The sequence below is a fragment of the Sciurus vulgaris genome, assembly GCF_902686455.1.
Source record: "Sciurus vulgaris genome assembly, chromosome: 7".
NCBI classification, from domain to species: domain Eukaryota; kingdom Metazoa; phylum Chordata; class Mammalia; order Rodentia; family Sciuridae; genus Sciurus; species Sciurus vulgaris.
The window spans coordinates 108,593,106-108,620,705 of NC_136467.1; the positions used below are offsets into that span (position 1 = coordinate 108,593,106).

A 27,600-nucleotide genomic window follows, 5' to 3' on the forward strand; every position below is an offset into this window, starting at 1 on the left:
ATCTCACCATCAGGGGACCCTGGCATGTATTCCAAACTCTGTACAATAAGTAAATCCATTAAGATAGTCAGCTAAGTATTTGTGTTGGACACTGACACCTGAACTGTCTATTAAACTGAGTTTTGACATGTTAACAGTATTTGAGAAAGCCCAGGTGCATTTTGGTTGGCTGTGGGATGCCTTCGTCTAGCCTCCTCCTGCTGCAGGGTGAAGTGATTCTTTTATCTTGCTGCCACACAGGACATCCTCCATAGTCTCTAATAAACTGCATTTCATGTAATCCAGAATTTGTCTGCTGCCTTCTTTGGTTTCAATATCTTTTGCCTTTGGCAACCAGTTCTTATATATTCAGCTTTCCCAAAAGATTTTTGGTTGGTATTTGTTTTAAGGGCTAAATGTGCTTAGGTTTCTGTTTAATAATTTTAAAAAATAAAAGTATGCTTTGATGAAGGCAGAAAATAAATATTCAACATCTACTTACTAACCAACCAAAGAAATAAAATCTGATGCTACTTTTAAAGTTAAAGATACTTGACAAATCTTAATTACTGTATAAAAAGACTGTGAGTTAGGTAAGAGTAAAGGTATTTGGGAATTTTTCAAGTTCCAGGTGACTAGACAGAAAAATGTAAGCTATCAGCTAAAGAATGAGTGACAGCAAATACTTATATTATTATTCATTAGGCACTATAAACACTTTACATATACAAAGTCACAATGTGACGATTCTGTGCTAAGATCATGACTATTCTTATTTTATGGGTTTAGGCAAATAACTTGATACAACAATATAGATACTGATTTTCTAGATTTAGCAGCTGCTGTAAACTGAGTTTTCAGGACTACATTAGATGCTAATTTTAAAGTGCATATTAGGCTTTGGCCTGTACGACACCATCATAGGTTAACAGTTTTACAAATCCATAAACATTACATTAATATGGAACAATCTAAAAAAATAAACTCTTTAAGAGGCATCTAGTTTCTTATAGGCTTCTTCGATGAACATTGACAAGTTCTTCATCTGGGATGAACTCTGAAGAACATCCAAGTCCTTTAGAAGAGCATTTTGGTTTGGAATTATTGTCAAAATTTCTTTCTGTGGGTAAAATGGTGTAATCAGTTTTTAACATTATCTTATAGAAAATGCCTGTTATTCAGAGTATAACATTGTCAAGTACATACCACCCAAATCACCACTTATCAACTCATGACTATTCATATTTCAAATCTATCTTTCCTTTTCCCTATTCCTACTCCTCTCACCACTGGTGGATTATAGATAGGAAAATAACAAAATAAAACAAAACAACTGCTAAAATTTACTTCCAGAAGTGTATTCCACAGTTATGACCACACAAGTATGTAACAATATTTGTGTGGGTGTGTGAATATACACATACACATACACACACACACACACACACTGATGTATATATATATATATCCAGCATCATCTGTAACACAAAAATTATTTATTTTCATCAAAATTATATTTTGGTATATCCATGTAATGAAATGTTACAGACAAGCTATGGACAAGAATGAGATATCTACATGAACCAACAAGGAAAGATGTTCAAACTACACAGTCAAATGAGAAAAATGAGTTGCCAGTTTTTATCAGGATAAGATTTGTTCAGAGAAAGAAATAGGATATGATTTTACATATACGGAATGCATTATTGGTGACATAGTCAGTAGGGTAAATGGGTACTTACCTGAAGTGTGGGTGCTTTAAGACTGTTCTGAGAAAGTTCTGGAAGAGAGAGTACACCACTACAATCCATTTGAAGCATCTAAAGTAGAAACAGAAAACTAGACATTATTTGAAAATATATATATTGCCCATCTTATTCTCCAAAGTTATCTTACTAAAATTTAAGCATTAAAAATTATATCTAAATTCCAGCAATACATTTTTCTTTTCTTTCTTTTATTATTAGAGCTTTATAGTTACACAAAGTAGCTGGTTCCTCCTGACATACGTACGTGGAAACTGATTTCAGTTCATGATTCCCTTTCTTCCTCTCCTTTTTCCCTCTAGTCCTCCTTCGCCTCTCCCATTTTCCTTCCTTTACTAGACTTCCTTTCACTCATCTATTGTTGGGAGAAATCCTAGTTGTTGGCCCGCAGCAGTTTATGTCTCAAGTGTGTAAACTTGCAGAGAGGAGCATTCTGCTCTGACCACCTAAAAAGTAAACAACTGCCCCCAAATTTACCTCGTGTTACCAAGGGAACCTGTATAGGGGCCTGGTGGTCCGATCCCCGATGACACACTGTGATTGATTTAAAAGTCTATAAAATGTATGGTTTTTCCTGCAATAAACGAGTTTGCAGGTTGCTCGCCACAAGCCTGCATTTACCCAACTCCCGGGGTCTGGGTTATGACTCCGTTGGCTCTTACCCGTGCCTAAGCTAGCCTGGCACACACCCCTACATTTGGCGCCAACGTGCCTTGTTACTCATGGCTCCTTGGGATTGGTGAGTCCCCCCTGATTGCTGATTTGGTAAGAGCCCCTTCGTGTTGTGTGTGCTCATGGTCCTGTGAGGGTAAGCACAGGACCCCTCTTCTCCCTGTTCATCCTAATTGTCCTAATCCCCAAGAAAAGGCACACACCACCACTGGCTCGAGTTACATGCCCCTGCCCTGCCCCCAGCGGCCCTACGATTTTTACCTTTTACTGGAGACACTGTGCAGGACACACAGCTGTGACGTAAGGACTCACAGAAGTTCCTCTGTGAAGCACCAAAATATATTGGATCCTAAACACCTCTTTGTTTGTCGGAAGATAGGCTCCCTTTGTCCCACTGCGGGTCCCCTATCTTAGGCTAAGGGATACTCATTGCAGGCTACTTTACAGTCCGTCTCCTTGTTCCTGAGAGATTTGTTTACTCCAATCTCCCCCTAGGCAGAGAGCTCTGCAATGCAGCTTGCAGAGAGGGCTTAAGGTGAAACCAAAAGACAAGAAAATGACACCCCAGGCCTTCACTTCAAGCATTGTAAGTTCTGAGGAGGAGGAGACATACACCAATAATAACAAAGGCCTCCCACCATCTGCCCCTCCCCTTCTGTACCCTTGGAGTGAATTGCCCTCTCCCACTCCCTCCTGAGTTCGCTCCAGAGTTCCCTCCTCCAAGCAAGAAACTTTAAAAGGATCTTCCTTTTCTCCTGAGAATCTGAGAATCCGTGGGCCCGGGGGTGGGGGTGGAAAGTCTTGGATCCTCACCCCACTCCCAGACCTGGCTCCCCTTAGGAAGGCAGAAGTAAGAGAAAGTTCAGTTCCACCAGCACCGTTTATCCTATAACATCGATGTATGCCTGTTTAAAGGGAATTCCAATGAAGAATGTAAATCCAAAAAGATTACTCTTGTGGATGATAGAAGAAAGTGAAACAAAATCGTAGTCGTGCCCCCCCCCCCCCCCAAACGGTGAAGAAAACCCAGCGGAGATAGTAAATAATAGTCCCCTCCCCTCCAGCTACTCCTCTTTGTTCTCTGCAAGTAACTGGAGAACAGGACATTCCTCAGCAATAAATCTAGGTGGAGAAACCTGTGTAGCCACATTCCTCATGGCACCCTCCCCACCCTAAATAACCCTAAACAGCCCAACAGCCCAAGAGCCCATGGCATATCACTGTAAGGAGTATGATATAGCAGTCCCATTCCTCAAAAGTAGTGGGAAATAATGTTTCATGATTTTTTGCATCCAAACCTAACCTGATTTCTCAACCAGGAAAAAGGGTTAAAAGGTCCTAGGCAATTTCCCCCGCCTGGCCTTGCTGAAGCCAGCATTGGAATGTAAACCGCAGCAGTCTCAGTGGGGAACCAACCTGAGACTGAAGAAAAAAAAAAAAAAAAAAAAGGTGTCCATTTTAAACTCCTGGGCTGTTACACAGAACTAACTCACTTTATCTCTTCCACTCCCTTCCTCTCATCCCTTCTCTCTGCCTACCTCTTCTTCACTCTCTCATGCTATAATTAATGGTCATTATCATTTTTTCTTCTAGGATTCTTGTTTTGCTTTGTTTTTCTTAAATGCTATATTTTTTGAGCTCATAATTTTGATCCTACATACTTAGGTTAATGATTTTTTGATCAGTTCTATTTTTATTCAACTCTAGAGTTATTTTTAAACATCTGTTACATTACAATGAAGATAAATGTTACAAGGCCTTTGCTTTTGTGTTATGTGTATATGTTAATGTCTAATGTCATACTGTTTATGGATGTACCTCACAAAATTGACATGAATAAGCGCACATAAAATTAAAATTTAAAAAAATGGATCCAAATACTTTTAATGCATGTGATTTAAAAAGGGTTCAATTTAAATTGGGTAAACTAATAAAAGTAAAATGTCTTTGAAATTAACTCACAAGTCTCTAGGTGGTCAAACTAATGTTGATGTTTATAAATGTCAACTATCAATTGTTTCTAGGACTTTTCTTCTATAGAAAAGAGCAGGCAAATACAGTTCAATACTCTTGTCTGATATCATGGTTTTACAGTAAAATAAGTAAATTAGACCTAACATATATAAGATTACTCTAATGTGTTTGTTAGAGACATCTGATTAATTTACACAGTTAAAATGCTAATTATTAAATAACATCGAGTACTCTTAACTCTTTAAATTCCAGGGGGTAACATACTTAAATGTTATTGGTGTTTTCATAGATTAGTGAATAAAAAGGGTATAAGACTGCTTTGTGTTATCACTACAAACAATGTAACTGAGAGTTAAGTCCTAACAGGTACAATTCTATATACAAAGGGCTCCAAAAGTTTCAACTGTGTTTTAATTAGAGTACTATAAACAACAAAGTGTTTAATCTTGTTCCAGTGGAGTAATTTAGTTAAATTCAGAAATTTCATAAGAGTTATTTCAGGATGTGAACAATAAGGGGTCAACAGAAAAGAAAAAATAAAAGGTTCTAAATATGGAAATATATTTAGTAAAAAACAAAATGTTTCTGGGTAAGAAAATGTTTATGTGGTAAACATGAGGGTCTAAGTAAGTGCTAAGACAGTCTACGTGTAAGTAAAGGGCAAATTTCAACAAGTTTGTGGGTAACTACGTTGGTTATACGTATGTGAAACGATCAGTTAAAGCTACTTAAGATTTTTCCTAAGGTCAAATACTAATGTACTAATATAAACCAAAGTTCAATCTATATGTTATTATGACAAAATGACAAAGATTTCTTAGAAACACTAATTTACTCTTAACATCAAGTCCGTTAAGGTTTCATCTTTAGAGCAATTACTCTTGAAAATTGGGGTTTACACAATTATGGTTAAACAACAACTGTTACCAATTAAGGTAATTGGAGTAGTCATTATTTGTATATTAAATGTGTTCATATTTTCCAGGTATACAAGCCTTTAATGCAGAAATTTATCAAGCTGCTATTTTCCAAATTAAACTTGTCTGTAATGGTAAATTTAAACTTATAAAGAGTAAAATTTATTGGGGATTTGTTTCTATCATTTAATGCATTATTACAGGACCTGTTATCAATAGGGTATATGAAAAATTTGTTACCTTTTACACTGAGATAAAAATTTTTAATGAAATGTATTTTTAAAGGTTAGTGAGAATCTAATTTGTCTAAAGGTTAGTATTGTGAAACAAAAAATATTTTGCCACTTTTCCACACAAAAGGAAAGTAAAAAACTCTGTCTTTGATTTGTGTTTTGGATATAATGTTAAATTGTGTTGACTAATGTTCATATAGACTCAGGAAACAATATATGTAAGCTTAAAATGATATTTAAGGAAGTCAAAGACCAACATCAGAATTAAAACACTTAAGATTTGTGAGGGGCCACGCCTTACCTCAGATAAGGCTCTGCCTCCCCCCTTACTGCATGTTAGAGTGGCTCCAAAATAAGCCAGACTTCAGCTTCTTTAAAGTTATGGTCAAAGGATTGGTTCTTGCTGTGGAATCACTGTGATCTCAAACAAGGGATATAATATAGAGCCAAAATGCTCAGCCAAAATTCAAGATAGCTATTGCACAAACTGAATGTTTTACTGTTGGTGATTCCATTTTGAATTTTCCTTGTAAACTTCAACTGTTGCCTGATTAATATTTTGCAGAGGTACTTCTTCAAGAGCAAACACTGTATATTAACTTGAAATTGTATAGGATAGATAATGTAGACCCCAATTAGATAAAAGGGGTAAATAACTGTAAAGTCATAGACACTGAAATTAAAGGCCAGCACTCTTACTTTATGACTGGTGAGACGGCTTGCTGGATGGTTAAGATAGAATTTAGAGATTGAGATTAAATACAGAGGCCAAGAAAAACCAGTATTTGGGTCTTCCCCTTAGTCAGCCTGAACCCAGGGAACAAGAAGACTTTTCTAAGGAGCTTTGAAACTCTGGGTCACATGACCTTCCATCAGTGAGATTGATGAGGCCACTAGAGGATGAAAAGCCAATCAGTGCACTTGCTGCAGAGGAGGGTCAAAGAAAAAGGGAGACATCCCTGGTGCTCTCAAGCTAAAGCCACCTCATCGAGGAGACCCTGCCTAATGGAGGGCACTTAAGTTAAGGCTCTCAAGTTCTCTACTATGAGGGACCCCTGTGGGAACTCAGTTGACTCTTTAAAGACAGGAACATGTCGCCGCCCGTGGCAACATATCCGCAGATATTGTTACCGCCTGCAGCAACAATTGTGCGGGTATTTATCGGAGGTGGACTGGAAACGAACTACTTCTACTATCTTTCTTTTGTGGGCTGCTTTCTTGCTTATTTGCTTACTCCCTAGTTTATAGAGGAAGAAAGACTTTGAGAGGAGAGAGAGAGGCTTTGCTTAAGAGAAAGAGTCTTTGCTCATCAGAGGCTACACTTTCAGAGATATTTTCTTAAAGTCCTACATCCTGCAAACTAAAGGTGCGTGCTATCAGTGTGTGCTAAAGGCGTGTCTATGGTGCATCCTGCGTACTGCGATCTGTGATCTGTGATCTGCCATCTGCGATCTATCAGAGGAGTTGCTTATCCAATGCTTATCCGTGCTTATCCGCTTATCCTCTCTACTAGCTGCTTATCCGAGGTGCTTCCTATAGGTGCGTGTCTTATCTACCTAAGGCAGCCAATCAGCTTAGGATTAAGTAGCATGGTTGGAGCATGTGCCACGGTACCAATCAAGAAAGAATGATGAATATCTGTTGACCACTAGTGCAGAGGACACATTAACTAATCAGGCAAAAGTAGATCACGCCCTGTTAACACTAAGCACCACCTCTTGGCTCAACGCCAGCCACCATCTTTGGGTTACCCAAACATGTCTTCTGCAGGAACAGGTCACTTTGACCAGCTTGATCTTAGACACCTAGCAAAACAGTAAAACCCAAAATATAGCCATTCTTGGGCATTTAAAAGAAATAATAGTTCAATGTAACGTAAGACATACACTTGTGTTAGCCCACTAGAATAAAGTCTAAAAGCTACAAAAGAGAGATTCTTAGGAAAATGTGCCGGATAACTATCAAGAGAAACTGCCAGAGTCAGAAGTTTTTAGTCAGTTTAAGGCTTACAGACACAGGTAGGCTTAATCTATGTTTGCTAGTAACAGAAATATAGAGATCTCTACTAAATGTTGTGTTTACATTCCTGATAACCTGGACAATGTTAAAGTTCCCCAAAAAAGGTCTTGTCCTCTCCAGCCTTTGCTAGGCCTTGTTATGGGAACAACTTCTCAGTTCTTCCACCCCCTGATAAGGATATTCATTGGCATGTTCCAGATTCTGCAATATTTATCTTGCACTAATCTCATTTCAGTACTCATGTCTTTTTGTTCTTCTCTCATAGAAGCACCCACCCCCAGATGACTTTACAACCTGTTCTTCCCCAACCAGACTTCTACCATGGACCTCTTGATTGACTCGGATTCTAAAAGTGAACTCCAAACTGCTTGCCCCACTCTGTCCCCTTCCAGCTCAAAGCAGTCAGAGCGGTCATTGCCCCCTTTCCTTACAGCAGTTAAGAGTTCCTAAAATTAGAGGGGGGAATGAAGCCAGAATTGGGGATAGGTAGTTAGTGTAGAAATACAGGATCAGTCAAATCAAGGAAATGAAGTCCATGAAAGCCATCTGCCTCTGGAAGTCTGGAAGTTGAAGACTGTCCCTGGGAGAATGGACTTTTTACATCTCACCTGCAAAACTAGGCCTAATCACATAGACAAGAAAGAGAGATAAGGGGGAAATTACTGGAGAACAAAAGAGACCTTAACCTATAAAGGATATAAAGTGTGCTTGCTTCTTGGGACTTTAGAACATCAGCTGTGGTCCCCTTTTCCCTCCAGGGAGAGGTCTGTGTTATCACCTTTATATAGAACCTGCTTAATATGCTGAATCCTACTACAGTGTTAGGATTAGCTTGTATACTCTTCCTTATAATTCTTGCAGTTCTTAAATGTTTGTGGTTCATTTTCAACATGAGACTCACGAGGGTTCAGGTCAATCAGGTCCTCCTGAAGGAATCCCTTGTCCAAATTAATAAAAATGGGGAAAATATTGGGAGAAATCCTAGTTTTTGGCCTGAAGCAGTTTATGTCTCAAGTATATAAACTTGCAGAGAGGAGCATTCCGCTCTGACCACCTAAAAAGTAAACAACTGCCCCCAAATTTACCTAGTGTTACCAAGGGAACCTGTATAGGGGCCAGGTGGTCTGATCCCCTGTGGCACATTGTGATTGGGTTAAAAGTCTATAAAATGTATGGTTTTTCCTGCAATAAACGAGTTTGCAGGTTGCTCGCCACAAACCTGCATTTACCCAACTCCTGGGGTCTGGGTTATGACTCCGTTGGCTCTTACCCGTGCCTGAGCTAGCCTGGCAGACACCCCCACTACAATCTATTAATTTATATTTGATTGGTTCTTTATGGTATCCTATTCTTTCCTCCATTTTACTCTAGGTTTCACATATGAGAGAAAACATTTGACTTATGAGCTTCTGAGTTTGGCTTATTTCACTTAGCACAATATTCTCCATTTCCATCTATTTACCAGCAAATATAATAATTTCATTCTTTTTCAGCAACATATTTTTAAACCATTACCTGTTTTACCTTCTCCTCCTCTTCTTCTACCTCATGTGCCTCAATCTGAATTTTGTTCTTTAGTCTCTGAATATTTCCAGTCATTGATTTTGTGGTCTCCACTATTTTATCTATTTCTTCCTGAGTCAGAGAGGAAAAAAAAATAATATTTAAATTAAGTGTTATCAAATTAACTCCATCAAATTGTATATGTTTATATATGCAAATACATACATATATATATATATATATATATACTGCCTTAAATATCTCATATATTAAAACAGTTTTGGAAGAAAGTACTGAATTTTTCTGTTTCTTTCATAAACCTGACTTCCTAGAAAACTGCTTTGTCAATGTAATAATGCCTTACATGGAAACTTAATTTTACTGGAATAAGGAGAAACACTCTATGTCCATGAATGTTTCCTCAAAAACTTAACAAAGCTGCTAGTATCAGAGATTCTCAAAGACCCAAGTGTGAGTTTTGCAGAGTCCAAGGACTGATAATGAACATATATAGCAGCATATAAGTAGGATATAACTTGAGGTAGCAGAGAAACTAATTTCAAAATTTTTTCAGTTTGTTAGGAACATTTGAGTGTCTGCTATTTTAGTTTGTCAAAAAAAAGCAATACTGGCCATTAGAGCTGGGATAGTAATAAAAAAGAGTGAAGTTTCTCACACTAAATGAATATATAATTTATACTGGAAGACAAAAAAAAAAAAAATGAAACATGAATGAAATGAGTATGGAAAAAAAACAAAGGAATGTGCTTGTTGAAGGCCAAGTATAGAATTTAACTTCCAGAATTCTAAAGGGTATTAAGTACTGCACTGAAAGTTCTAGCAATAGTTAATGTCAGCAATGCCTCTGGGAGTTAGGGAACAAGTGAACACATCTTACAGAAAATGTTCAGAGTTAATAACTCCTAATATTGCTCAGCATGTAATCTATGCTACATCTATGTGATTCTGCAAACACTGGAAGCACAATTGTTGCTGGCAATTATAGTAGTATTTTTCAAGAAATATAATAAGGTTTCTAAATTACCGTTTTTTGTTTGTTTGTTTTTAAAGGGCACCTGCAGGGATTGGTAACTGCCAGTGGCAGCGTTTATAAACTTCAAGAACTATGAATGGCTTTTACATCTTAAAATGACAATTAAAACCCAAACCAAGCCAAAAAAATGTGCACAAGAGACAATACATGTTCCACAAAAGCTAACTTATTTATTGCCTATTATAGGACAAGTGTGCTAATTCCTGAGTGCCTAAAATGTTGAGATTGAGTTTAATTCACCAGAATATAAACTCCAGAGGAAGATTTTATTTATTTATTTATTTTTTGCAACAGGGATTGAACCCAGGGTTGCTTAACCACTGTGCAACATTCCTAGCCCATGCCCACCCCCTATTTTTGAGATATGGTTTCACTAAGAAAAAAGACATCTATAACAAGAATTAAAAGTTTCATTAAAAACTTTAAAATTTATTTTGTACCACTGTTTTGACTATCTTCTTAGAGCATACTCATGATATTTCTTCTTTGTCAAAATACTATGTCACTTTTTTCCAATTCCTTTAAAAAATATCTTCTTATGATTTGGATTGTTTTCTCATTTTATTTTCTTTTTAAATCATACACATTATCTGTTGCCTATCTGCTTCAGTGTTGCTTCTAATTTAACCTGCAAATGCAAACCATTTACCTTAATATCTAATTTTTTCCTGAATTCTGTAACTTCATTTATTAGTAGCTCTAACTCTGATTTATGATTTTTTTTTCCCATACCGTCTATCATTTTTATGAATTTCTTTCAACTCAGTTAAGATACTAGGTTGGTGTTCTTCTGTTTTGTGCCCTTGTCCTATTGGCATGCTTTTTTTTTTTTTTTTTTTTTTTTTAATTTTCTATAGGAATGTTATTTTTGTTCCTCATTTTCAAAACTTACTCATGCTGATTTTAAAATCCTATAGCTCCATTTTTATGAAAGAGCTAGAGATTAAAAAAACAATGCCTCATATCTTCCCAGAATATGAGACTTCATTCAGTGTTTGTGTTTCCCTAGTATCAACAAGAGCACAATATTAAGAGCACATCATCAAGAGAACAGTATTTCCCTACTATCATCATTAAGAGCATGTTATGTAGGAGTAAAACTTGTGTTACTGTTATAGGTTTAACAGTAACTCCAGGCTGTAGTAGGAAAAAGCAATGTTCCTAGGTCAGGCACATAAGAGAAAACTAAAGGATCCAAACAGTTTAAAAACTACTAATTTGGTCCGGCCCGCAGGTAGCTTCAGGGACCAGGACAGGGCAGCCTGAGACTTCCCCAAGCAGCTAGGCTGCCTCCAGCAGGAGGCGCCTTTCAAGGCTAGCTTCTCGGAGCAGACCGCCCAGTGAGAGCCTTTCTACACAGAGCCAGCCACAAGTACCTGAGCCGGCAGAGAGCTCCGACCCACAAGCAGCCTCTGGGACCAGGGCAGGGCAGCCAGGGACTTCTCCAGGCGGCCCTGCCCACTCTGGCTGCAGGCTCATTCCACAGGGGGATCCAAGATGGCAGACTAGAGAGTGACTGCATCTCCAGTCGCTCCAGAACCCAGGATTCAAGAAGGGGAGGCATTGAGAGACTCGGACTAAAATAGAGCCACGGGGTGAGTCTCCCCCACCAGGTGAAGCTCGGCCTGGGTGGCTTATCAGAGTAGGGCAGGGCAGCTAGAGTCTTCCCCAGGCAGCCCTGTGCACTCTGGCGGTGGGCTCCTCCCACACAGCCAGCATCTTGAAGCAGGCCCCCCAGTGAGAGCCTTTCCACACAGAGCCAGCTCTAAGCCCTGGAACCAGTAGCGGGCTAGGGGCAGCTTTCTTCAGAAGCACTGCATTATCAAGTTACTCCAAGACTTTGGGCCACGGAAGGCTGGGAGGTGATACACTGGAAATCTACAGGGACACTATAGGCCAATAGAGGAAATCTGCAATATCTCAGAGTCCCACTGACAATTGACCAATATGAGAAAACAAGGAAGAAAATGTCCCAAACAAACCTAGATACTATATCAATAAAACCCAATAACAGCACAGCAGAAGAAATGTCAGAAAGGGAGTTCGGAATGTACATAATTAAAACAATCAGGGAAGCAAACGAGGAGATGAAAGAGAAAATGCAGGCATTGAAGGAGATGAAAGAGTAAATGCAGGCATTAAACGATCGCACCAATCAACAGTTAAAAGAGCAAATACAGGAAGCAAGAGATCGTTTCAATAAAGAGTTAGAGATACTAAAAAGAAACAAACAAACAAAAATCCTTGAAATGAAAGAAACAATATACCAAGTTAAAAACTCCATAGAAAGCATAACCAATAGAACAGAACACCTGGAAGATAGAACCTCAGACACTGAAGAAAAAATATTTAATCTTGAAAACAAAGTTGACCAAACAGAGAAGATGGTAAGAAATCATGAACAGAATCTACAAGAATTATGGGATATCATGAAAAGGCCAAATGTAAGAATTATTGGGATTGAGGAAGGCATAGAGAAACAAAGCAAAGAAATGAATAATCTATTCAATGAAATAATATCAGAAAAATTCCCAAATCTGAAGAATGAAATGGAAAACCAAGAACAAGAGGCTTATAGGACTCCAAATACACAAAATTACAACAGACCCACACCAAGGCACATTATTATGAAAATACCTAACATACAAAATAAAGACAGAATTTTAAAGGCCGCGAGAGAAAAGAATCAAATTACATTCAGGGGGAAACCAATAAGAATATCAGCAGATTTTTCAATCCAGACCCTAAAAGCTAGAAGGGCCTGGAACAACATTTACCAAGCTCTGAAAGAAAACGGATGCCAACCAAGAATCTTATACCCAGCAAAACTTACTTTCAGATTTGACAATGAAATAAGATCCTTCCATGATAAACAAAAGCTAAAGGAATTTACAAAAAGAAGGCCGGCATTACAGAACATTCTCAGCAAAATATTCCATGAGGAAGACATGAAAAACAACGATGCAAATCAGCAACGGGAGGAACTAGCCTAAAGAAATAGCCAAATAAAGGAGAAACCAAATCATGTCAAAAAACAAAAATGAGTCAAATGACTGGGAATACAAATCATATCACAATAATAACCCTGAATGTTAATGGCCTGAACTCATCAATCAAAAGACATAGACTGGCAGAATGGATTAAAAAGAAAAATCCAACAATATGCTGCCTGCAAGAGACTCATCTCAGAACAAGATACCCACAGACTAAAGGTGAAAGGATGGGAAAAAAACATACCATGCACACGGACACAGCAAAAAAGCTGGAGTATCCATCCTCATTTCAGATAATGGGGACTTCAAGCCAAAACTAGTCAGAAGGGATAAAGAAGGACATTACATACTGCTTAAGGGAAGCATAAATCAGCAAGACATAACAATCATAAATATCTATGCCCCAAACATTGGCTCATCCATGTACGTCAAACAAATCCTTCTCAATTCCAGAAATCAAATAGACCACAACACAATAATACTAGGCAATTTTAACACACCTCTCTCACCGCTGGATAGATTGCCCAAACAAAAATTGAATAAAGAAACCACAGATCTCAATAACACAATCAATAATTTAGACTTAACTGACATATATAGAATATACCATGCAACAAAGAATGAATACACTTTCTTCTCAGCAGCACATGGATCCTTCTCTAAAATAGACCATGTTTTTGCCACAAAGCTACTGTTAGCAAATACAAGAAGATAGAGGTACTACCTTGTACTCTATCAGATCATAATGGATTGAAATTAGAAATGAATGACAGAATAAAAAACAGAAACTTCTCCAATACCTGGAGATTAAATAATACACTATTATATGATGAATTGATAACAGAAGACATCAGGAGAGAAATAAAAAAATTCTTAGAAGTAAACGAGAACAAACACACATCATATCAAAATCTCTGGGACACTATGAAAGCAGTACTTAGAGGAAGATTTATTTCATGGGGTGCATTCAACAAAAGAAGTAGAAATCAACAAATAAATGACTTAACACTACAGCTCAAGCCCTAGAAAAAGAAGAGCAGACCAACACCAAAAGTAGTAGAAGACAGGAAATAGTTAAAATCAGAGCCAAAATCAACGAAATTGAAACAAAAGAAACAATCGGAAAAATTAGCAAAATAAATAGTTGGTTCATTGAAAAAATAAACAAAAATGATGAACCCTTAGCGACACTAACAAAGAGAAAGAGGGAGAAAACTCCAATTACTAAAATTCGGAATGAACAAGGAAATATCACAACAGACACGAGTGAAATACAAAACATAATTAGAAGCTATTTTGAAAATCTATACTCCAACAAAACAGAAAACCTCGAAGACATCAACAAGTTTCTAGAGACATATGAATTACCTAAACTGAACAAGGAGGACATACACAACTTAAATAAGTCAATTTCAAGCAATGAAATAGAAGAGGTCATCAAAAGCCTACCAACAAAGAAAAGTCCGGGACCAGGTGAGTTTTCAGCTGAGTTCTACAAACCTTTAAAGAAGAACTCATTCCAATACTTCTCAAAGTATTCCATGAAATAGAAGAGGAGGGAATCCTCCCAAACTCATTCTATGAAGCCAATATCACCCTGATACCTAAACCAGACAGAGACACATTGAGGAAAGAAAATTTCAGACCAATATCCTTAATGAACATCGACGCAAAAATTCTCAACAAAATTTCAGCAAACCACATACAAAAATATATTAAAAAGATAGTGCACCACGATCAAGTGGGTTTTATCCCAGGGATGCAAGGTTGGTTCAACATCCGGAAATCAATAAATGTCATTCACCATATCAACAGACTTAAAGTTAACAATCACATGATTATTTCAATAGATGTAGAAAAAGCATTCGATAAAATACAGCATCCCTTCATGCTCAAAACACTAGAGAAAATTGGGGTAGTGGGAACATTCCTTAACATTGGAAAGGCCATGTATGCTAAGCCCATGGCCAATATCATTCTAAATGGTGAAAAAGTGAAAGCATTCCCCGTAAAAACTGGAACAAGGCAGGGATGCCCTCTTTCACCACTTCTATTCAACATTGTCCTTGAGACTCTAGCCAGAGCAATTAGACAAACCAAAGAAATTAAAGGGATACGAATTGGAAAAGAAAAACTCAAACAATCCCTGTTCCCTGATGACATGATTATATATTTAGAGGAACCTGGAAATTCCACCAGAAAACTCTTAGAACTCATAAGTGAATTCAGTAAAGTAGAAGGTTAAAAGATCAATGCTCATAAATCCAATGCATTTTTATACATAAGTGATGAATCTTCAGAAAGAGAAATTAGGAAAACTACCCCATTCACAATAGCATCGAAAAAAATAAAATACTTGGGAATCAATCTCACAAAGGAGGTGAAAGACCTCTACAATGAGAACTACAGATCACTATGAAAGAAATTAAAGAAAACCTTAGAAGACAGAAAGATCTCCCATGTTCTTGGATAGGCAGAATTAATAGTCAAAATGGCCATACTACCAAAAGTGCTATACAGATTCAATGCAATTCCAATTTAAATCCCAATGATGTACCTTACAGAAATAGAGCAAGCAATTATGAAATTCATCTGGAAGGATAAGAAACCCAGAATAGCTAAAGCAATCCTCAGCAGAAAGAGCGAAGCAGGGGGTATCGCAATACCAGATCTTCAACTGTATTACAAAGCAATAGTAACAAAAACAGCATGGTATTGGTACCAAAATAGACAGGTAGATCAGTGGTACAGAACAGAGGACATGGACACAAACCCAAATAAATACAATTTTCTCATACTAGACAAAGGTGCCAAAAATATGCAATGGAGAAAAGATCGCCTCTTCAACAAATGGTGTTGGGAAAACTGGAAAACCATATGCAACAGAATGAAATTAAACCCCTATCTCTCGCCCTGCACAAAACTCAACTCAAAATGGATTAAGGACCTCGGAATCAGACCAGAGACCCTGCATCTTACAGAAGAAAAAGTAGGTCCAAACCTTCAACTTGTTGGCTTAGGATCAGACTTCCTTAACAGGACTCCCATAGCACAAGAAATAAAAGCTAGAATCAACCACTGGGATAGATCCAAACTAAAAAGCTTTCTCTCAGCAAAGGAAACTATCAGTAATGTGAAGAGAGAGCCTACAGAGTGGGAGAATATCTTTGCCACTCATAGTTCAGATAGAGCGCTAATTTCCAGAATCTATAAAGAACTCAAAAAACTCTACACCAAGAATATGAATAATCCAGTCGACAAATGGGTAAGGAAATGAACAGACACTTCACAGAAGATGTGCAAGCAATCAACAGATTTATGAAAAAATGTTCAACATCTCTAGTAATAAGAGAAATGCAAATCAAAACTACCCTAAGATTTCATCTCACCCCAATTAGAATGGCAATTATCAAGAACACAAGCAACAATAGGTGTTGGAGAGGATGTGGGGAAAAAGGTACACTCATACATTGTTGGAGGGGTTGCAAATTAGTGCAGCCACTCTGGAAAGCAGTATGGAGATTCCTCAGAAAGCTTGGAATGGAACCACCATTTGACCCAGCTATCCCACTCCTTGGCCTATACCCAAAGGACTTAAAATCAGCATACTACAGAGATACAGTCACACCAATGTTCATACCTGCTCAATTCACCACAGACAGATTGTGGAACCAACCTAGATGCCCTTCAGTTGAGGAATGGATAAAGAAACTGTGGCATATATATACAATGGAATATTAGTCTGCCATGAAGAATGATAAAATTATGGCATTTGCAGGCAAATGGATGAAATTGAAGGATATCATGCTAAGTGAGATAAGCCAATCTCAAAAAACTAAAGGACGAATGATCTTGCTGATAAGGGGATGAGGACATATAATGGGGGGTAGGAAGGGTTAGTGTTAGGGTTAGGGTTAGGTTTAGGGTTAGGGATAAGGAGGGTGGTTAGAATGGAGGAAGGAAGGACTGTATAGAGGGAAAAGAGGGGTGGGAGGGTGGGGGGGAAAGAAAAAAAATAACAGAATGAATCAAAGAACATTGCCCTATGTAATTTTATGATTACACAAATGGTATGTCCTGACTCCATGTACAAATAGAGAAACAACATGTATCCCATTTGTTTAAAAAAACAAACAAGAAAAAAACTACTAATTTGAAGACCATCTTATGCAAATGAATTCTTCTGCCCAAAATAGTAGTGCTTGCATTGAGTAATTTACTACCACAAGTGTTAGACTATATTTTTTACTGTCACAGGGGTGTATTATTTTAACTGTAAAACAGAAATGTTTCCAATTATTATAAAATTCACACTATTGTTTACTACTTTTGAACATTTTTAACTGATTTATGGGAATATTCAATGTTAAGATAACATTCATCATTATTATTAAAATTTAAAAAAATAACCTAATTGATGTCATCTCAGTGTATATTAAGTGGTAGAGGTAGTGCCAATACCAAAGATACCCTGAAAAAGTAGTAACACTGGGATAAAAACTAAAGATAGTACTACACTATGAATATATTAGGCAACCACCAAAAAAATACTATCCTATTTATTTACAACATATGTAGATATGTTGTTCCTATCTCTTCCACTAAATTCTTAAAACTATGGAAAGCTGGAATGAATTATTTGTGAATTTTGAAAATGCTAGACATTCTTGAGGATGTATTGTTTGCATAAACTACTACCTTGTAATCACTGAAATGTAAACAAAGACCTAATCACCACATCTACAAACTACTTCAAAATGTTTAAGGGGTACTTGGTCTAATTTGTTTTTGTTTTTATAATTAACTGATAAGCTTTTTCAAGGTTGTCATTCTTATTTGTTCAAATATCTACAAATTAAACCTCTTAAAAAGTTCATCATGATAGCTAATGTTATTTCCTATTAGGAGGCTATATACATGATTAAGAATCAAGCTCTACAGTCAGATTGACGAGGTTAATATCTCAACATGAAGCAGTCTGTCTAAGGTTCGTTAGAAATAGCAACATATGTATTTTAATCACATTTGCAAAATAAGGATAATTAAGATTACATTCTACCTCACTGTGAGGATTAAGAGATAGAACTATAAAGAGTATATATAGAAAGCCCTCAATACACGTAAGTTATGATAAGAATAATACAATGATTATACCTTCTTGCCATATACAGGACAGAACTAATGTTTTGAGATTCTATGGCATCTAGTGATGAGTTCCTATAACTTGATAATTAAAAGAATTAAGACAGTTCTCTTAAAATAATTGGATGGAAAAAAATAAACAAGATTATTACTTCACCACAAATATATCAGAAACATTTCAACGTTAGAGGGCCCCAAATCCAGTATTTATTACTGGAAAAATATTATGGTAATTTTTAAAAATATTTTTTAAAGTCTCCTTCTCCTTCCCCTAAGCTTTTTTTTTTTAATTTTAAATACTTTTAGTTGTAGATGGACATAATGTCTTTATTCATTTTTTTAATGTGTTGCTAAGAATAGAACCCACTGCCTCACATCTGCTAGGCAAGTGCTCTACCACTGAGCCACAACCCCAAACCACCCCCAACCTGCTAATTATGGATTTTCCTTTCAAATTTCATACCTGTAATAATGCCAGACCTTCTTCATTAGCTCTAGCTTGTGCCTTTTCCATTTTCAGTAGATTTGAAACATTAGTTAAATATTTCAGCTTTCTGGGAGGCACTTTCATAGTTTCACACAACTGTAGCAATCTTAAGAATAGAATAAAATATGATTGTTTATTTTTGTTTTGAAAGAGTTCTCATTTTTTTTTTTTTTTCTGTTCTCATGTTCATAAAGGCTATAACATTCTTTTATCAACAATGGCTAACCATGGTAGAAGCTTCGGTTCCTCCTACCAGCCCCCACTCCAAAAAAATCCTGGAAAATCATCACTTAACTTTATAATTTATTAAGATTTATCTCAAATCATGGGGCACCATGACTCCTCACCAAAAGAACATATTTTGTTTTACATAGCTAACAGTTTACATGTATTTTAAAATCAAATTTTCCTTCTATCACCTATATGTTTCTCAAACTATGACAGCACATAAGTCTATTACTAATTGTGGATTGTTGGGTAAGAGAGAGACCACTGGTCAATTTACATTAATCACACCATGAGAGTTCTCACCACAAAATTAATCCACCAATAAGCACATTACCCTAAGCTGGGTCAGAGATTATATTCCAGAATTTTCTAATTAAGCTAAGGGAATAAGAGTATTTTGTTTCCTGTTTCTTTACAAGGTTGAAAGATATCTATCTATAGGGAGCTGTATGTCTACATTTTTTATCTAGTGAGAACAACTGATAACTAAAAAGAACTAAAAGAATGGAGCTAGAATGCAGAGAAAACAAACAAGACTAACATGAAAATAGGTTCCTGTAATAAATATCAATTTGGGAGATGCTAGGTTAAACAAAATGAAATAAATTTATTTACTACAGAGATCATTATATGTTAATATGCCCAAATATAATTTGTCACAGATTACTTTTATTCATAGTGTATCTTTCAAAACAAGTGTTTCAAATACAGTCTAAAAAATGCTGCTATAGAAATATCTATTCAGAGTTCTAATTAGGACCTAATATGGATTCTAATGCTGTACTCTATTGTATCAGAAAAAATATCATAGGTATGACTAATTTGGTAACTAAAGAGAGTGAGTTGTGAAAGTAAAAATGTGAAGAAAATAGGCAGGCTTTGAAATATGTCCATAGCTGCTACATGGCAAGAACTGCCTACCTTTTGAATATAATTTCACCTTTTATGACACTCTGACAGCAATTATTATGCATTATAATATTGTCATCCATATGCTAAACAATACTTATTTATCTTATATAGTTAAACTTTTTTTTTTTTTTTTTTTGGGTACTAGGGATTGAACCCAGAGGTGCTCCACCACTGAGCCACATCCCCAGCCCTTTTATAAAGACTTTTGAGACATGGTCTCACTAAGTTGCTTAGGGCCTCACTAAGTTGCTGAGGTTGGCCTTGAACTTGTGATCTTCCTACCTCAGACTCCCAAGACACTGGGATTATAGGCATGCACCAACACACCCAGTATTGTCTTATATGAGTTTATATAGCTGGTTTTATTACATCTGTATTAATTTTTTTGGTATCCTCCTTATTCTTTAATAGTAGGCCATCATACCTTTAAGAAGCTTACAAAGCCTGCTTCCACTAGTCCTTCTTTAATCTGTTCAATTTCTTTTAACAAACTTCCACCCTCACCCATCCCATCCCACCCCATTCTATTTTGCTACTATGGGTTGAGAACTAAAGAAAAGGAAATGGAATTTGTGCTCAAAGGATCTCCACAGATTAAAAAACTAGTTCACAGACATTTCTAGGCTAACCTGAAACTGAGATGTAAAACATGTTTTTATGAAAAGAAAAAGTGAAAATACTAGAGAAAGTAATCACTGAAAATCATGGGCAGTGGTGGTGTTTTTTCAAGAACACTTTAAAAAAAATACCTATTAGTGACTTGTCACAAGATGAAGGGTAATGATATCTTAGAAAATTATACCTGCTTCTTTTGCATGTAGTGTAATACAACATGAAGTAGAGGAAAAGCCACAGAAAAGAGATAAATATCAGAAAAAAGTAGTGAATTGTTAACTTCAAATTGTTAAAAATGAGTCTAAAGAAGTTAAAGCTGAAATATTTTTCAGATTTTGACACAGAACAGTGAAACATACCAATAAGAGTTTTGTGATTTTCAGTTATTTTATACAAATTATCTGAAAGTGAAATTATTTCAGTAACACATGCAGCAGCAGTTTATGTGAAAACACATATTTCCAAGTACTTTCCCTTATTCTTTTAAAAACCCTATATTTCACAAATGTCAATTTTGGCAACAGAAACAAATCAGACTTTCAAAAATTAGGTTTTAATCATTTTTGTTGTGTAACTATATTACCTTATCTTCAGGTAGTTGAGATGGTATTGAATTTGTTCTTTTTCTTTAATATTGTTACTTAAAATTGCTCTAGGAAAAAAAAAAGATCTGGAATAAATATTCATCTGAAACAAAAATGAATATATGTACTTTTTCTCTCTGAATCCTCTCTAGTGCTCCTCCTCACTAGTCAGGCAGAAGTAATCACTTTTCCTTTTACATTAAGTATGTTTTAAACCAAAGTATAATGCAGTTTTTTTAACCATACTGTATTGTAAGAATTTATGTGCCTCACTCTTCTGATAGAGTTTAGCTCTACAAGAGCAGAATTCTGTCTCAATTTCTTTGTAAACCCAGTAGCATGGTAACTTTCATAGAAAATATCACTCTGCACTCAATTTATTCCAGCATTTTATCTGTAAAATTTTTATAGATAGCAGATCAGGTCACAAAGACTAGATTTTTATTTCACTGATAAAATCCAAAGTTTCTAAAATTGATGAAGACATTTTGCTGAAAGTTAATGCCATCATAAGGTACTAAATTTATCTTTCTTTGAAATAGAAAAGCAATCTATCACCTTAACATATAGTGATATTTTTAAAAATGTCTATAGGAAACAAATAAGTAGGAACCAAATGAGTGTAAAGGAAAAACTGTATACTCACATTATTACTGATTCGATCATAGTTTGCAAATGCTGTCTGACATTCTTTGAAAGAGATTGCCAGGTTTTTCTTTTTTTGGATGCTATCTTTATCTGTTTTAGATCAGTATGTTTTATTTGTCCTGCTGTTAATGATAGAAGAGACTCCGGTCAATTCAGAAAGCTTGCTTATTTTTACTTAAAAAAAATACTTTCCTAAAATCTAAAAAAGTTAACAGAATTATGAGAACAAAAAATTCATTTTTTATTACATAGCTATAACATGAAAGGTATTGAATGAGTTTTTTGTCTATTATTATGTTAACTGAAATACTACATACTACATAATATTGCAATACAAACCTCAAGTAATTTTAATTGAAGAACCAAACTATAATTATTAAAGTTGGTTCTCAGAAATGACTTGAATTCCTTAAGAACTTCACTAAGGCAAGAAAATGATGTCTACCAAATATTGGATGGCAACTGGAACAAAACAGACTAATCAAACCACAAATAGATGTTTAGTATTGATTATATTGTTGGTACTGTTGTACTTATAAGGGATAAACAAAGAACACGTAGTACTGGCTCTCATAAAGATCAGTTTGAAGAAAAACGATATAAAAAATTACAGGTGTGCAGAGCATTACAAAAGAAAAAAGGACTGTGCCCTATGGAAGTATAAATCCAGAACCTAGAGGTATGGATCATCCCAATGAAGAAATGATGTTCAGTGGGGCTGGGGATGAGCCTCAGTGGTAGAGTACTTGCCTGGCATATATGAGGCCCTGGGTTCAATCCCTACCACCACAAACACACACACACGCACACACCACATGGAAAAAAAAGGGCAATGTTCAAGAAAACAACTACTTCAAACTATTTACTCTAAACAAGCTTAGACAGTGGTTCAAAACTAATCTATACAATAGTAACAGAACATAATGCATATTTGTCTTGAAGAGAAAGAAGTAGGTTTATCTCTATATCATAGATTAGTAATAATTCAGACTGTGGGATGATTTTTCTCTAGTCCTATCAATTTAGTGGCATAGAAGCCTAGACGGTATTTTGCTGAAGATATAAAGTAAAATTTCAGTTGACCAAAATAACTATATCTTACAAAAATTTGAATGTGGCTTTTTGTTACTATCTTTAGCTTTTGCAGAAGCCATAAACAAGATGCTGAAAATTTGTTCATGAATGTAGACAGCTTGAGAAAGACACATATTAGATAAGATATAGACAAGGAATACCTTCAGTAGACAAATGCTTTGGATAATTTTTATTTCTTTTTCCTGTGTTTCTAACCTAAAAGGAAACACACAGAATTAAACATCAGATAAATATCATTTTTACAATAGATTTGTCATATATATTGAAGAGAACAGCATATATTTATCATAGAGAATATATTAAAGCAATTCTTGAATGATGGTGATAATAAGAGAATTCTATAGTGTCAAAGAATGTTTTAAATAAATCACTATTTACACTGCCTGTGAAATAGAGTTATATACTTTACCTGTAAAACAAATATAGGCATTGCCTGAGGAGCAGGATGAAACCTGGAAAAAGTTTTTGATCAATTCAAGTATCCTTCAATAGGGAAGGGCTGCTGGCTATATGCCTGTAATTCCAGGGAAGCTGAGGCAGGAGGATTGCAAGTTGAGTGAGAACCTGTCTCAAAACTAAAGAGAGAAAAAAAGGCTGGAGATGTGGCTCAGTAGTTGAGCACTCCTGTGTTCATCCTTGGTACCAAAAAAAAAAAAAAAAAAAAGAAGTGCCAAATTTAGTTAGAAAGGACTACATTTCCTCCCAAACTATTTTCTCTCTATGCTAATAAAAAATCTACACCAATTGATAGACTAATCTTTTAACATACGGATGTGATAAGAATACATACACTTTATTCCTAACCTTTGCATTTAGACACTTTAGCAATACCGACAGGACCTCTTTTTTTCCCCAAGAAATGTATGATCAATGCTTATTTTCAGATATGGAAGTAAACAATAATTTTTTGAGAATTTTTATAAATGTTACAAAAGTTTACAGACTATGAAATGAATTACTATGATTTGTAGGAAAACTGACACTTAGACTTCAAATATTTTCTTTAATGGAACAGATGATATTCCTAATCAAACAGTGATAAGATCTGATATTTTCATTACCTGTTTCTCTGACAATTCCAGTTCCTCATTATTGATTTTTCCTTTTGAATTTTTTTTCAATTGTTGAGACTTTTTCTTAGAAGCATTGGCTTTACCAGGCATCTTGATCTAAATAGCACAATTGTAACAATGTTTTAAAAAATGTGTAAAAATGAAAAGAACATAGAAAAATGATAAAGCCTGCACAATGTTTTGTTAAAAATAATATAATTTTCCCAATTTTTTATTTCTTTAAAGATCATAATAAATAAAGGTTTAGGGATAGTATTACATGTTTTTAAAACATTTAAACATTTTAAAACAAATAATTTGGTTCATTTGTATCAGGATATCTAATTCAATTTTATTGAAATTGTTTCCATTTTTATGGCTTTAAAAATAATTTAAAAACACTTTTGCATCTTTCACTTCATACCCCCCCCATACAATAAATATCTCCATGTTTAAATCCAAAAAGATTGGGAAGGAGATAATTTTTAGGATTATATTATCAATGTGTATTTGTGGATATTAATGTGACAGTCTGCCACTTATAAGGATTTAAGTCACTTTAAATACACTATGGGCATTTTAACAAAAGTATACCAACTACAAAATAGACATGGGAATGGGGATGTCGACAAGAATATTTAGAACAACTACTTTTCCCTAATAGTCCTATATCACCGAACTCATTTCTGATAAAAGGAATGTGTTATGTATTCTTATATTAGACCAGAGGAGTAGATAGGTTACAAGTTAGGTATAGTACACGAGGAAATGTGCATATATACGCATGTACATTTATATGTGTGTATATTGTTTTTAGGTACTTATATTGGATATATAGATAAGGAATTCATCATTCATTTTCTAAACATTTTTAAAAGCTTCTGGTCTTTAGCACCACTTCCAAACCCCATCCCAGGAAGACTGAAAAAAAAAAAAAATTAATTAAAAGACCACAAACTATATTTAGGGAGCCAAAATATCACCTCATAATGCTCTTGAACATTTCTCCCAAAGTCTGTGGGTTCTTACGGCCTCTCTCATTTGACACCTACAGTTTGGTTCTGTTATTTACTTTCTCTTAACATTCTTTATCCAATAACATGTAATTCAGCACTATTTTAAATTTGACTCTCAAATTGGTGCAACCCCTTTAAAGACAGAAATTGAGAATAACTTTGGAGGAAATACTTGGTTTTTCCCTGTTCAGTATGATGCTGGCTTTGGGTTTATCATACATATATAACACTTATGATGAAGTTCCTTCTACTTCTAGTTCTACACTATTTTTTCAACATGAATGGGTGCTGAATACCATCAAAGGCTTTTTCTGCATCTATTGAAATGATTATGTGGCTTCTATCCTTAATTCCATTTATGTTATAGATTATGTTTATTAGTTTACATATGTTGAACCAAACTTGCATCTCTGGAAAGAAAACAACTTAATAATGTTGTACAATATTCTTTTGTGTTTTTTTAAATGTGGACTACTAATATTTACTAAGAATATCTGCATCTATATTCAATCAGGGATACTGGTCTAGTTTTCTTTCCTTGATGTATCTTTATCTGATTTTGTTATCAATGGTGATACTGTTCACAGAATGAATTTGGAAGGGTTCCCTTCCTTTCTATTTCACAGAAAAAAAATTGTGATGCTCTGGCACAATTTCTCCAGCTGAGAATCCATTGGGTACTGAGCTTTTCTTTCTTGAAAGACTTTTTATTACCACTTCAACCTTGCTGCTTGAGTTTGATCTGTTTAGATTTTCTATATCTTCTATGAGACTAGAAATTTGTCAACAACTTCTAAATTTTTCAAATTATTGAAATGTTCATTTTCAAATTTCAAATTTCAAATCTAGATCATCTAGATTTCAGAAATGTCTGTGGTGATATCTCCTTTTTCATCTCTAATTTTGTTGATTTGGGTCTTCTCTCTTGGTGAATTCACCAGGGTATATAAATTTTGTAAATTTTTTAAAGAACCAACTTTTTTGTTGGTTCTTGCACTTACCTTTTCGATTGTTTTCTATTCTTTACTTCACTACTTTTTTCTTGTTGGAAAACATTTTTTCCTGACCTTAATATTTCCTATTGGAATTAGTTTGTCCTAATTTGTTTTTCTAGGGCCTTGGATGTAACATTAGATTGTTTATTTGGGGTTGTTCTTTTTTTTTAAATGTAGGTACTCAATACACTCTTACCACTCCTATTCAATACAGGACTTGACATTTTAGCCATGTATAGACAAGAGAAGGAAATTAAAGGGATACATATAGGAAAAGAAGAAATCAACTTATCTGTTTGTAGATGATAAGATACTACACTTAGAAGACCCAAAAACTCCACCAGACTTCCAGAGATGATAAATTGAGCAAAGTAGCGATATACAAAAACAATATACAAAAATCAATAGTTTTTCTATACAGTAATAATGAAACCACAACCACCAAAAAAAAAAAAAAAAAAAAAAAAATCTAACCAAGGAGTTAAAAGACCTCTATAATAAAGATTGCAGGCCACTTTTCCCTCAGGGGGAATGGGAATCAAACACAGGATCATTCTACCTCTGAGCTACATCTCCAGCCTCCCATATTTTTTTTTTCAACTTTATTTTGATACAGGGTCTTGCTAGGCTGGTCAGGCCAGCCTGAAGCCTGGATCCTCCTGCCTTAGTCTCATGCTTTGCTGGAATTACAGGCATGCACGACTGCACTCAGCTTAAAGGAAGAAATCAAAGAAGACATTAGAATATGGAAAGACCTCCCATGTTCTTAGATAGGCAGAATTAATATTTTTAAAAGGCCATATCACAGAAAGCAATCTATAGATTGCTTTCCAACTGAGGCAGGACCACCACCCCAGATTAAAACCTATGCTAAAGCTTGTTTTTTTGTTTTTGTTTTTGGTTGCCTAAATGGAAGGCCCCACTCCCGCTTAGATGCCCATACATTTTGTTGTTGTCCCAGATTTCCTTGACTACTCTAACTTAATTAGCCAACCTCAAGAAGTTGTTTTGAACCCAAGCAATTATTTTGTTTTAAGGAACAAGTACAGACAAATTCAGGTTAACAAACACATTAAATCATTCCACTATGGGAATAAGAAAAGTTGTACACCTTCAATTGAGACAGAGAAAAAGAACAATCAAAGAGTAACTCGCTACTGAAAGGTTTGTTTTAAGTCAAAACAGTATAAAAACTAGTCAATCCCTCTTTGGGATCCCTCCCATGCTGTGGGAGCTTTCCTTGCTTGCTTCTAATAAAACTGCTACTAAATTCTCACTCTTCATCATCTGTGTACTTCATTCTTTGGGTGCATGAGACAAGAACCCTCCACACTCACATGACCCTGTGTTACACCATCGAAATACCAAATACATTCTTCACAGAATTAAAAAAAAAAAAAAAAAAAAAAGTCCTAAAATTTACATGGAAGAACAAAAGACCAAGAATAGCCAAATCAATTATGAACAATAGGAGTAAGGCTAGAGGCATGAAACACCTGATCTCAAATTATACTACAGAGTTATAGTAACAAAGAAGGTATGGTATTGGCATAAAAACAGACATATAAATCAATAGAATAGAAGACACACAGACAAAACCACACAGATACATTTATTTGATCTTTGGCAAGGGAGTCAAAAACATGTGAGAGAAAGGATAGCCATTTAAATAAATGGTGCTGGGAAAACAGGATATCCATTCACAAAGAATGACTC

The 27,600-nt window shown here is 35.5% G+C and overlaps 1 protein-coding gene across 6 annotated transcripts in view; it reads right to left on the minus strand.

The window, feature by feature from the left end:
• Window positions 1-734: 734 nt before the first annotated feature.
• Window positions 735-27,600, minus strand: part of CENPQ (centromere protein Q) — a 91,021-nt gene continuing 64,155 nt past the window's right edge. For 3 of the 6 annotated variants that reach the window (XM_079147175.1, XM_079147172.1, XM_079147176.1), the window contains exons 2-9: window positions 23,883-23,990; window positions 22,962-23,016; window positions 21,725-21,848; window positions 21,078-21,146; window positions 18,716-18,845; window positions 9,076-9,195; window positions 1,722-1,799; window positions 735-1,099 (exon numbers count right to left, since the gene is read on the minus strand). In XM_079147175.1, coding sequence (XP_079003301.1) covers window positions 968-1,099; window positions 1,722-1,799; window positions 9,076-9,195; window positions 18,716-18,845; window positions 21,078-21,146; window positions 21,725-21,848; window positions 22,962-23,016; window positions 23,883-23,984 — 810 coding nt within the window. In that variant the 5' untranslated portion in view covers window positions 23,985-23,990 and the 3' untranslated portion in view covers window positions 735-967. The remainder of the gene's footprint in view (window positions 1,100-1,721; window positions 1,800-9,075; window positions 9,196-18,715; window positions 18,846-21,077; window positions 21,147-21,724; window positions 21,849-22,961; window positions 23,017-23,882; window positions 23,991-27,600) is intronic. The other 3 variants (XM_079147174.1, XM_079147173.1, XM_079147177.1) reach the window with 3 other exon arrangements.